The 12,548-nt window shown below is 57.4% G+C and overlaps 1 protein-coding gene across 1 annotated transcript in view; it reads left to right on the top strand.

Moving 5' to 3' along the window:
• Positions 1 to 2,932: 2,932 nt before the first annotated feature.
• The window catches only part of PCCA (propionyl-CoA carboxylase subunit alpha), a 275,284-nt gene continuing 265,668 nt past the window's right edge, over positions 2,933 to 12,548 (top strand). The window contains exon 1 of the mRNA XM_055119924.1: positions 2,933 to 3,048. Within this exon, the coding sequence (XP_054975899.1) occupies positions 2,968 to 3,048 (81 nt within the window). The 5' untranslated portion in view covers positions 2,933 to 2,967. The remainder of the gene's footprint in view (positions 3,049 to 12,548) is intronic.

A 12,548-nucleotide genomic window follows, 5' to 3' on the forward strand; every position in this document is an offset into this window, starting at 1 on the left:
CCAGCCCTCACTCTCCTTGGCTCTGCGGCTGTCATGACACAGGAGAGCGGGTCCGGTTGAGTAATGAAATACAAAGATCCGAGAGGAAGATTAGTACCCGGTTTCTCAAGAGCCGCCCTGGAGATGAAACTGGTCAGAAGGTGCCAGCAGGAGCTGGGGAGATAGAACAGTGGGCAGAGCACTCGCCTTGCACGCAGCCAGTCCAGGTGCAACCCTGGCACTCCAGAGGGTCTCTCGAGCACCGCCAGGAGTAACCCTTTAGCACTCCACATGTGACCCCAAACCAAAAAACCAAACAAACAAAAAATAAAAGGTGCCTGCAGAATTCTTGGGTTTTGTTTTTGTTTGCTTGCTTTTTGGTGTGTGTGGGGGCATACCCTGTGGTGATCAATACTTACTCCTGGATCTGCACTTGGACCACTCCTGGCAGTGCTTGGGGGACCATATATAACGCTGGGGATCAAAGGTGGGTCAGCTGCGGGCAAGGCCAGCACCCTACCTGTGGTATTATCATACCAGGAATCAACTCTGGGGATTAATGACTTTCAAGGCCACTTCCAGTGTCATAACTGTGTCCCTGGCATTCCAGGATAACACAGAGTTGGCAACAAATAGGAAAGAACTATCTCAGGATGTCACTGAGAAGTTGTCTTAAACAAGGATAAACAGATAAATGATGAACAGATAAATGAATGAAATCATTCAGATAAGGTCAAGTGTTTGAGTTCCTTAAAAGCACAAGCGCCATGAAACACTGCCCAAGATTTGGGAAACACTTTCCCATGGATTCCAGCTGCTGGTTGGCAGGCTGGCTTGGCTGTCACTGGGAAGAGTCACCATCCATTTCATGTTCCAGTTTGGATTCAGTTTTCTGAGACAGCAGAGGCAGAAATGCCAATGAGGAACCCAGGCTGGCCAGCTGCAAGGCAGGCGCCCTTCCCACCACCCCATCTCCCAGGCCAGCACTGCCAGGTTGGCTTTTGCTGCCCAGATCTTGCCCGATGCTCTGTGCCCCTCCACTGCTGGGAGGGAATATCCAAGACACAGACCCTGATGCTACACTGGCCCCCGTTCTTAGCGGCTGTAGTTAAAAGCCTGTAGTTCCGTGCGGTCTGTGCTCCAGTGGAATCTCTGGCACTCTCTTACCGCAGAGGGTAAATATTTTGGAACCAGCGGTTTCTGCTGCAAGTGCCTTTCCTGGACGAAAGGTGTATGGGAGGAGGCAGAGAGGAGACCCAATCCAAGGGCAAAAAGGGGAGGAAGTTAAGGGGAGGGAAAAAAACAAAGTTTCACGGGCGGGCAGTAAATGGGTGAAATCTTGTGAAATGGGCATGTGTTTGCTTTGTCTGTCATGAAAGTTCCTACTTTGGTTTTAGCGATTCCTCTCAGACACCCGCAAGATTCTGTTTGTTTGTCTGGGCATTCGCCAGGCTCCCTGACTTATGCCTCTCCATCAGCCTTGGCTCTGTAGCTCTCTCGAGGACTGTTGGAGGTGCTGGAGTGATAGCACAGTGGGTAGGGCATTCACCTGATACATGGCTGCCCCAGGTTCAATCCCTGGCATCCCATGCAGACCCTGGGCATGGCCAGGAGTGATGAGTGCAGAGCCAGGAGTAGCCCTGAGCACCACTGTGGGTGGCCCTCCTCCCTCCCCTCCCCCCCAAAGATGCCTGTTGCAGAGGCGCAAGAGATAGTAGAGTAGTAGAGTGACAGGGGGCTTGCCTTGCGCACAGGTGACCCGGGTTCTATCCCCAACACCTCACGTTGTCCCCGAAGCTGCCAGGAGTGAGCCCTGGGCATGGAGTCAGGAGTAAGCCCTGAGCACTGACGGGTGTGGCCCCCAAACGAAACACAAAAGACCGCTGTTGGGGAAACAGAACGTTTTGGAGCAGAAACCCCAAGGCTGGCAGAGTGAAAGATCAGACAAGACTGATGCTTCGTGCATTTATGTATTCAAAACTTTAAAATTGTGGCCCCATTAACTCTCACGGTACTATTAACGGCAGCCCCACACCCTCCCCTGGACTGTCCACTTCCTTTGCCCTTGCCCCCTCCTGATGCTCCCTTCCCTTACTGGTGAAAACAACTGGCTGGCGAGCGGTTCTTGCTCTGTGTATCGACAACATTCCCAGTAACAGGGAGCGAGGGGCGAGGGCAGGCTTAGGGCATCTGTCTCAGCACCCAGGAGCTGGGAGCACCGCGGAGCAGCCGGCGGGGCGCTTCGTCTCACCCTCCACCCCCGCCCCGGGCACCCGCAGGCCAGAGAGTCAGAGCAGGGTGGGGAGTGCCCGGGTGGGGCTTCCCCCGTCTCCCCTCCCCCTCCGAACCCCCACTCCCCACGCTGGAACAGAAGTCCAAGACGGCCAGCCCCGGCTGCAAGCCAGCTCGGAGGGGCGCAACTTCGCCTGGCCGAGGCGTTCCAAGGGGGGGGGGGGTGCGTTAGGCACCCACTCATCAGGGTTCCGCTGGATGAAGGCCGGGGGCGCCGGGCCGGGCCGGGGCGGCACTTCGGAGGGTGCCGGGCGCGCGGGGTCGGCGGGTCTCCGCCCGGGACAGCTGAGCACAGCGCGGGGCCCTCCCGTCCTCTCCCCGGGGCGCGTCTGCTCGGACCCCAGCCCTCGGCGGGAGCACGCCCGGCGCGTCCGGAGGGCTGCGGAGGAGGCGGCCGCAGGCGAGCCCCGCGGCGAGTGGCAGCACCCGGCGCCGGGCGGAAGGACAGGTTCCCCCGGGGCCGCGGGACCCACGCGCCCGCCCGCCCGGCGCCCGCCGGGTCCTCGCGCCCGCCCGATCGCTCCGGCCCTCCCGCGGCCTCGCCGCTGCAGCGGGACTCCCCCCGCCCCTCCCGCGCCGTCGGGGGCGGGGCCTCGGGCTCCCGGCTCCTGATTGGCCGAGGCCTCGACACACCCCTTCTCCGCCCCCGCTCGGCGGGGTGAGAGGTCAGCGGCTCGCCTAGCCATCGGGGTGACAATGGCGGGGCTCTGGGTGGGGGCAGCGGTACTGATCGCGGCCGGGCGGCGTGGGCAGCGGACGCGGCTGTGGACCCTGAAGGTGAGGAGCGGGGCTGGGGGCGGGCGCCCCCTGGCCGAGTGGCTGGAGGGTCTGGGGCCACGCCGGGGCTTGCCGGGACCCCTCTACGCCGCCACGGCCCCTCCGAGTGGGCACCGCAGTGGTCAGCGGCCAGCAGCGGCCCTCCGGGTGCACCGAGGGCCGAGGCCCCCAGCGCGCGCGTCCGCTCGGCGTCCCCGGGACGCGGGGACAACCTTCAATGCGGTCACCTGCCGGCCTCGGCTCCCCGCCCCCCGGCCCGGCCCTCCGCCCCTTCCCCAGCCCTCCCCCCACACCCCGACCCCCCGGCTGCCTCGTGCGAGCCCAGGGGGTCCCCGATCGACCCCGGAGCTTCCGTTTCCTCTGGTGGGTTTTTCCTGCTGGGACGGGACGCTGCACGGGCTGGCACGTGGCCCTCGGCCTCCCCGCGTGGGGGAGGCTGTGAAGCCTGTTGCAACAATGTGACAGCCGGCGAGCCCCCTCTGCGCGCCCCAGCCTCCTGCTTCTTCCAAACTCATCTCAGTCCCCCTGCTTGGGTTGGCCCCGCCCGGTGGCCTTGCCTGGCCCCCAGACTGGGCAGGAGGTGTGTGGGTCACATACCTGGCTGGTCTGACCTGTCAGCTAACACGCTTTGGCTGTTTCTTTCAATAAAAATGAACGAGGTCCGTGTGCCTGCAGACTTCCTGCTACTTAGCCTACGTTTTATTATTTACTAGTATTCTTCTTATTTTTTGGGTTTGTTTGATTTGGGGCCATACCCGGTGGAGCTCAGGGGTGAGTCCTAGCTCTGTGCTCAAGAATTATTCCTGGCATGCGCGCGGGTTCATATAGGATGCTGGGAAGCGAACTCAGGTCAGCCACGTGCAAGGCAAACACTCCCGGCTGTGCTATCCTCTGGCCCCTGACTAGTACTGTTTTTGGGTTTGGGGCCGCACCTGGTTCTGTGCTCAGGGGTCAATCGTGGTGGGGCTGTGGTGCCAGGGATCAGACCCCTGGTTGGCTGTGTGCATGGCAGTGCTTTCCTGGATGTGGATGTGTTAGGACCTGGGCCCTGTACCCTGGCCTTTAAAGATCCACCCGGAACCTGCTTGATTGTTGCTGAGTTTGAGAACTGGAAGGCTCTAAGCGAGGACCTGGCCTGGCCTTTTGGAAAGAGGAACTGACTCTCTGAGGGGAGCACCTGGGGGAGCTGGAGCCGCCCCAGAACCGAGTCAAGTCGGTCTGCGGCTGTGCTGTGTGGGCTGTGCCTTGATTTCGGCATTCCCAGGCCCACGGAGCTTTCGTCCAGCTCCGTCTTTTATTTATCCACTTGGTGTGTTTATCCACTGTGGCCAGGCAGTGCTGGGGATCCAACCAGGAGCTGCCACGAGCGAAATGTGTGCTCCAGCCCTTGGAGCCGCTCTCAGCCCCTGCCCCCTTCTGAGATGACGATGATGATGATGATGACGACGATGATGATTTTGCTCTTTGGGTCACACCCGGCAATGCATAGGGGTGACTCCTGGCTTTGCACTCAGGAATGACTCCTGGTGGTGCTCGGGGGACCATATGGAATGCTGGGAATCAAACCCGTGTCAGCCACGTGCAAGGCAAACGCCCTACCCGCTGTGCTATCACTCCAGCACTCCCTTTTAAAATTAGTTGGGAGCCCAGAATGCTAACCAGGGCTGAGAACATGCCTGACATGTATGAGGCCTGAGTTCAATTTCCGACACAGGTTCCCAAGCACCCCTGGATGTGAACCTTCCCTGCTCCCCCCTAAAAGAAGTGGATTTATTATTTTCCAGTGGGAGGGCGGGGCGAGGCTAGGCTGTAGAGGTCAACGCGTACAGGCATTTATTCTGCCTCTGAACTGCATTGAGGCCATCCTGCTTATTATTTCTTCATCTCGCTACTTTCACCTTTATCAGTTGGCAGTTATGATTCTGACATGTAGGAAGCATTTACATATGTTGACTGCCCTGGGCCATTGGCTTCTAGTCATTCAGATTTTTTTCTTTTTGGGTCACACCCGTCAATGCTCAGGGGTCACTCCTGGCTCTGCACTCAGGAATTACTCCTGGTGGTGCTAGGGGGACCCTATGGGATGCTGGGGATCGAACCCAGGTCGGCCGTGTGCAAGGCAAATGCCCTCCCCGCTGTGCTAAAGCTCCAGCCCAGATTTTTTTTTAAATGTAGGAGTACTGCTATTTATTCAGCCATTGATTAAAATGATTGAATTGAAGCCACTTAGACTTTTGTATCTTCTCCACTTGCTTTGTCGGTGATTAACAGCTTCTTTATGGGCCTATTATTTTTCATTTGTCTTGGGGCCATCACAGGCTGTCAGGACTTACTCTTGGCTTGGTGCTCAGGGATTATTCCTGGTGAGGTTGGGGGTTCCATTCCCGGGGACAGAACCTGGGTCAGCTGTATTCAAGGCAAGAGTCTTATCTGTGGTACTAGTTCTCCAGCTCTTTTAGTCTTTTTGTGTTTTTAAAAAATCATTATTTATTTATTGGTTTTTGGGCCATACCCAGCAGTGCTTAGGAGTTACTCCTGGTGGTCTTAGGGGACCGTATAGGGTGCTGGGCACATCGGGCAAACGCCCTACCAACTGTGCTGCCTCTCCCGTCCCCCCTTTCAGCCTTTTGAAAACACAAACCTTGATGGGTTATATCCTGTGTTCACATGTAGGGGATGGATAGCATTTCTGGTCTCTTAGATGCTTGTGAGCAAAGCCAAGTAGGTATAAAATGCCTATTCGGGAAGAGGCCCTGGTGCAATAGAAGATTAACATCGACGGGTTTGACCAGATCCAGATTTTGAGTTGTGCACGATTCTGCGCGGTGCGTCGTCACGTGAGTTGTGCGTGACCCTCCCAGCAGCCGTATGTATCATCCCTGCTGACGGGCGAGGAGATTGCAGTGCCAAGTGTCTGACTTGTCCCACAGGACAGAGCACAAAGTGGCAGAGGCCGGGTTTCGGCCTCCAGAGCCTCCTGCACACATGGCCGTTCCCCATGGCTGAAGGCCAGAGAGGACTCACCTTTGGAAGTGACAGCCGGAAAGTGCTGCGGGCGACTGTGTGTGTTCCTTCTCGGGAGGAGACTAGCAGGGGGCCCCAGGGTGAGCACAGTGCATGCGAAGGTCCTGTGGCCAGTGGGAAGGGCATACATGCCTCAAGGACCGAGAAAGGCCCATGGAGGCTCTGGGCTGAGCCTAGATAACGGTGCTTGGGGAGGAGCGAGTTGCAGCCCTCAGGACCCGGGGCCAGGGCGGGGTGGGGGGGTGGGGGGGTGGTTGGGGGGGCTGGTCTTCTGTGGCGACTGGAAGCACTGCACCGGCGTGTTTGGTTGGAGAGACCGAGAGACGGAGGTGGACTGCTTTCACATGCAGGGTGACACGCTGCTGACCGTCTTGGCAGCTCATGCCACACACACTGATAATCCCTACCGTGTTGCGGGTCCTGTGTCAGGCGTCCTGCGTTGGTGTCGTCTGCGGTAGAGCCGACTGCACACCTTGGCTGGGTGGGGACGGGTAGGTCTCCTGCCCTTCCTGGCGTGGCTTGACCCGGCCCTGGCCTCGGGTGACTTGCGAGTTCAGCTGGGACAGCTTGCCAGCACCGTGGCTGTGGCCGGGGCTCGGAGCACTCAGGGTGCTGCTGGTGGGGTCGGGGGTCCGCGCTCCGGGGGGTGGGGGCAGGGTCCTCGTGCCCCTCTGAGCTTCAGTGCCTTCCCTTGCTCACTCTGCACTTCCTGTAGGTCCTGGCACTCCCCCCCCCATCAGCCTGTGTCCTCATCCACCCTTTCTGCCTTCTGTTTCCTTTGTAAGGACACCTGTCATTGAAAGGAGGAGGGCCACCGCAGGCTCATGAGCACTCTAGAGATCTGTCAAGGGGCTGGAGTGATAGGACAGCCCGGAGGGCGCTTACCTTGCATGCGGCCGACCCAGGTTCGGTCCCTGGCATCCCATATGATCCCTCAAGCACCGCCAGGAGGAATTCCTCGGTGCAGAGCCAGGAGTGAGCCCTGAGCATTGCCAGGTGTGACCCCCCAAAAGACCTCTCAAGGCCCCTTTCCCTCAGAGGCCAGTTCCCGCACAGAGACCCTCAGCCCTGCCCAGATGAGAGCAGGCCTGGGGGCGCTGGGTCTTGGAAGAGGGCTCGAGTCAGCTGGACACACAGAGATGCTCAAAGAGTGACGAGTGGTGGCCTACGGGCTGCAGTGGCTTTGGTGTTGGAGGGTCCCCAGGAAAAGCCGGGGAAACACGTGTCAGCTTGTGGCCCTCAGTGCCCTCCCGGTGCTCCGGGTGGGCGGGGTGGTCGCCCTCAGGAATGTTCTCGGTGCCTCCAGGCCTGGAGGGCTCAGAGCAGGTGCACTCATGGGCGGGCATGAGTGCTGGACAGTGTGGGCCAGGCGTTCTGCGGGCACGGGGCGTGGGGGCAGCTCTGTGGAGGTCCAGGCCACGGGGCGGGGTGGGGGGCTCTAAGCTGTTGAGGAGGTCGAGCCCCCTGGGCACCTTTGGAACCCGAGGGCCTCGGACGCGGCCCAGGAGGCAGGAAGCTGCGTCCACGTTTAATCATCAACCCCACAGCTGAGTCTCAGGTGCAGTGAGGCCAGGACCCCCCCAAGACTGTGGCGGGAAACTGCCCCACCGAAACAGGACAGGTCAGGGCACCTGAACTGCAGCTCGGTGTTGGAGAAAGGGGGGGTGCGCCCGTCTCTGTGGCTCTGTGCCCAGGGCCCACTGCTGGCAGGCCTGGGACCCTTCTGTGGTGCTGGGGATTGACCAGGGTGGAGGCAGGTCGGCCCTGACACCTTGCCTTGGATGAGGAAAGTGATTCTGTGTGTACACATGTATATATGGCTCTCTGTGTACACACGTGTATGCGGCTGTGTGCACATGTGTATGCGGCTCTGTGTGTACACATGTATGCAGCTCTGTGTATACGTGCACGTGGCTCTGTGTGTACACACGTGTATGCGGCTCTGTGTGTACACATGTATGCAGCTGTGTGTTCACATGTATATAGTTCTGTGTACACACATGCATGAAGCTCTGTGTGTATATAAGTGTGTGCAGCTCTGTGTGTATACATGTTGATGCGCTCTATCTGCCTGTTCTCTGCTTTTGGGTCAAGAATGTGGCTTTGTGTATATGCATGCATATACGTGGTGTGTAGACATATTCCTTAACCAAGGATGGGACAGGACTGACCTGGCACGCTGTCATTCAGCATATGTTTAATTTTTGGGTCACACCCAAAAATGTGACTTGTGACTTATTCTCGAAGGTCTTAGAGGTTGTGCTGGGGATCGAACCTGGGTCAGCTGTGTGCACGTCATGTGCCTTATCTGCTCTACATCTCTCCAGTCCTCTAAGGAACTTTCAGTTGGAACACACCTTGCCCCAGGCCCAAATGTGTGGACACCATTGCAAAAGAGCAGTTAGCAGCTCACCAGTTAGGAGTTTCAGCTGGCTTCTCTTACCGAGGGGCGGTGCTGCGTCTTCCCCCTCGGGGGCAGTCCTTCGAGTGGCTCCTACCTGCCACAGGGTCAGGTCCCAGAGTTCCCCGTGGACTAGTAGGTGTGTCTTGGTTTTGGACCGGTGAGCCTGAGTGTTTGCGTTTCCCTTGACTTGCTCCAGCCGGTCCTATTCAGACTGAAGGTGCAGGCTGGCGATCTCTCCTCTGCTTGCAGCGCCGGGCAGGCTGGTGCCGGCCTCTGGGAAAACGGTCCCATTCCTTCCCGCTGGTCACCGCCGCGCATGCCAGACACACTTAGCACGTTCTCCTCGTGACCACTTTCTGTCCAGGAGAGTAGTTGTACCTGGATCACACGTGAACACATGTCCTGCATTGTGTGAAATGTCAAAGGCACCAGAGAGTCCAGGGGACCCCTTCCCGGCTCTGTGCTCGGGGGGCCACTGGGGCTGGGGATAAAGCCACAGGTGGCCTCGGGCAAGGCCACTGCCTTGACCCTCATGCTCTCTTCCCAGCCTTTCCATCTCTCCTGACAGAGGGTAACTGTCTGAGTGCCTCTGGTTTTGAGTCCGAGTCTGTGTTCTCTTGACGCATGTGGCCCTTTGGCAGCTGCTGCTAGGAAGGCTGGGAAGTCCCGTCACCGTGTTGTATCGACATGAACCATGGCTGGCGGAATCGCTGTGGGTTGTGTAACTCTGGGCAGTGGCACTCCAGGGCTGCCCGGTGTCCAGGGCCTGAAGGTCACACTGACACTTCCCGTGGGCCACACCAGTGCGGGAAATGTGTTCATTCATGTATGTTTGTGTGGGAGGGAAGGCTGGGAGGGCTGGGCGCCCCCTGGCTCTGTGCCTGGGAGAGGCTCCTGGAGCTGGGGACCCTGTGGTGCCGGGGGCTGAGCTGGGGGAAGCTGGCCAAGGCGAGCCCCTAGACCCGCACTGTGTCTCACTGCCGGAGAGCCGGGATCTGCGTGCAGGGCGGTCACTGTGTCCCACTCCCCTTGCTCGCGGCTGATGAGAGGTCGTCCTCAGAGCTGTTTCTAGGCCATATCTTGAACGTTTCGGACAGGATTTGTAGCAAGTATGTTACATGGTTTAAAGCTCCCGTCAAGGGCTGGGCTGTCGTGAGGCACCTGTGATGGCCGTAACTCTGGGTGTGCTCCCTGGAGCACTGGCAGGAGTGACCCCTGGGCACAGCGCCAGGAAGTGGCCCCACCCTGCCCCTGAACAACCCCAACGGTGAGAGGAACTCCAGCATCCTTCTGGAACCCACTTAATGAGCTCCAGTTGAAGTTTTTATCCCAGAAGAGATTTCTTTTTAATTTTATTTTTTTTTTAATTGAGTCACCGTGAGACACACAGCTACGAAGCTGTTCATGATCGAGTTTAAGTCATACACTGATCCAGCACCCGTCTCTCCACAGTGTCCCCCTGCCCCGTGTCCCTCCTTTCCCTCCTACCAGCCCCCGCCCCCCAGCCTGCCTCTCTGGCTCTATGGCAGCACTTTCCTTGTGTCTCTCCCCAGAAGAGACCTTTGAGGGCCGAAGTGTTTGCCTGGCACGTGACCCATCTGGGTTCAATACCTGGCACCCCATGGGCCCCCTGAGCATCACTGGGTGTGGCCCAGAGAGCAAACACAAAGCAAAGAAAGGTGCTTGAGCTGAACTGCTCTGCCCCCGCTTGTCTGGGATGCGGGGGCTGGCACCGTTTCCTCCGAGGGGCCCCGCGCACTGCAGTGCCACCCGGCGCACACGCAGGGCTGCTCCGTTGCCCGCCTGCCCTCAGCTCTGGCTGTGGGACTGTGACGGGCCACGTCCTAGCGGGCCTTAGAGGAGTTTCTCACCGAGGTGGACGTGCTCTTCAGCGTCCAGCTGAGCCGGGCGTTGCGCTCCTGTCTGTGTTTCTGCCGAGTTCTTCATTCCCAGGGGTCCCATGCTGTTTCACCCCATTGCCCAAGTTTGTCTGCACCCCTCAAGGGGTCCATTGTGAGTGCGGTTTTGGGCTTTGGGGACGTCTCCCAGGCTGCTGGCAGTGCTCTGGGCGCTGTGCGGGTTGGGGGTGGGACCGGGGCCAGGGTGCGGCCCCTTCAGCTTCTCCAGGCCCCTGCCCCCCGCTGGGTTCTTGCCGCTGGGAATCGACTCTGCCTGTCCCTCGTCGGTGGCAGGCGACTCTGGCGGGTCGGGCCTTCTCTCAAAGGATCCCCTGGCCGGTTCCTGCCGCTCACCATTCTGTGTGGCACAGAACTGGAGTCCTGAAGATGCGGACGGTGTCATTCTGCTCGAGAAGGGTCAGCAGGTGCTGGCTGGTGCCTGACCTCGGTCAGCTGCTCGCTCCCTGGAGCAGAGGGCAGAGACTACCGGGGGCATTTGCTTCTGTTGTCGTTAATGTTTGCTCTCAAGGTCCCCTGAGCCTATTGGAATGTGCTTTCTAGAAGGAGTGGGTTACCTTTTCCTGCTAAATTTGATGACCGAGCAAAGTTGGAAATCAAAACCATCCTGCTAAGGCAGGAAAGATTTTTTTTTTTTTTTCCTTTTGGGTCACACCCGGCAATGCACAGGGATTACTCCTGGCTCTGCGCTCAGGAATCACCCCTGGTGGTGCTCAGGGGACCATATGGGATGCTGGGAATTGAACCCAGGTTGGCCGTGTGCAAGACAAACGCCCTACCCACTGTTCTATTACTCCAGCCCCAGGAAAGATGTTTTATTTCAGCACAGGAGAGTGGTGGTTTCCTCTGGGTAGCTTGTTTCATAACCCAAGTGTTTTTTTTTTTTTTTTTCCTTTTTTGGGTCACACCCGGCAATGCACAGGGGTTACTCCTGGCTCCACACTCAGGAATTACTCCTGGCGGTTCTCAGGGGACCATATGGGATACTGGGAATTGAACCTGGGTCAGCCATGTGCAAGGCAAACGCCCTACCCGCTGTGCTATCACTCCAGTCCCTAGATTTAGAACTTTTTTTTATTAATTTATTCTTTTATTGAATCACCATGTGGAAAGTTACAAAGCTTTCAGGTTTAAGTCCCAGTTATACAATGCTCGAACATCCATCCCTTCACCAGTGCACATATTCCACCACCAAGAATCACAGGAGATTCTTGGTGTGATTCTTGGTGAGAACCTCCCCCCTACCCCCCACTTCCCCAGCCCCCCACCCCTAGATTTAGAACTTTTAAAATGATAGGGGCCACTTGATGTTATAGGATCATGGGCTTGGGTCATTGAATGTGTGTGTGTGTGTGTGTGTGTGTGTGTGTGTGTGTGTATACTGCTTTTTGGGTCACACCTGGCGATGCACAGGGGTTACTCCTGGCTTTGCACCAGGAATTATTCCTGGTGGTGCTCAGGGGACTATATGGGATGCTGGGAATCAAACCCGGGTTGTAGCCCCTCATTGTATTTTTTAAAATTTATTTTTTATATTTATTTATTTATTTATTTTGTTTTTTGGGTCACACCTGGCGATACACAGGGGTTACTCCTGGCTCTGCACTCAGGAATTACTCCTGGTGGTGCTCAGGGGATCATATGGGATGCTGGGATTTGAACCCAGGTCGGCCGCATGCAAGGCAAATGCCCTACCCGCTATGCTATCACTCCAGCTCCTGTATTTTTTTAAATTATTGTTATCATTATTAAAAAATTAGTTCCTGTGGGGAGACTGGAGACTGGAGAGAGAACACAGCAGGGTCAGGCTCTTGGCTTACGCACAGCTAACCCAGGTCCGATCTCTGGCTCTGTGATTGTCCCTGAACCCCAGCAGCAGTGATCCCTGAGCACAGAACTAGGAGTCAGCCCTGAACACTGGTGTGTTTGTTTCTTGAGTCACAGCTGGTGTTGTGCAGGGTGGGGGGGTTATTATTCGCCCCTTAGAATGGAAGCGACACAACCCGTTCTCTCTCTCTCTGGCCCCAGGCTGGGGACTTTAAAAGGGAAATAGGAAGAAAGTGAAGTTCCTCTCGTTCCCGAGCTCTTTTTCCTTTGCTGAGTTTTTCTTGGGAGTACAGGCTTTATTTTCTGAAGTGTGTTTCATCTTTTACCTT

This window comes from Sorex araneus, chromosome 1 (genome assembly GCF_027595985.1).
Source record: "Sorex araneus isolate mSorAra2 chromosome 1, mSorAra2.pri, whole genome shotgun sequence".
In the NCBI taxonomy this organism is placed as follows: Eukaryota; Metazoa; Chordata; class Mammalia; order Eulipotyphla; family Soricidae; genus Sorex; species Sorex araneus.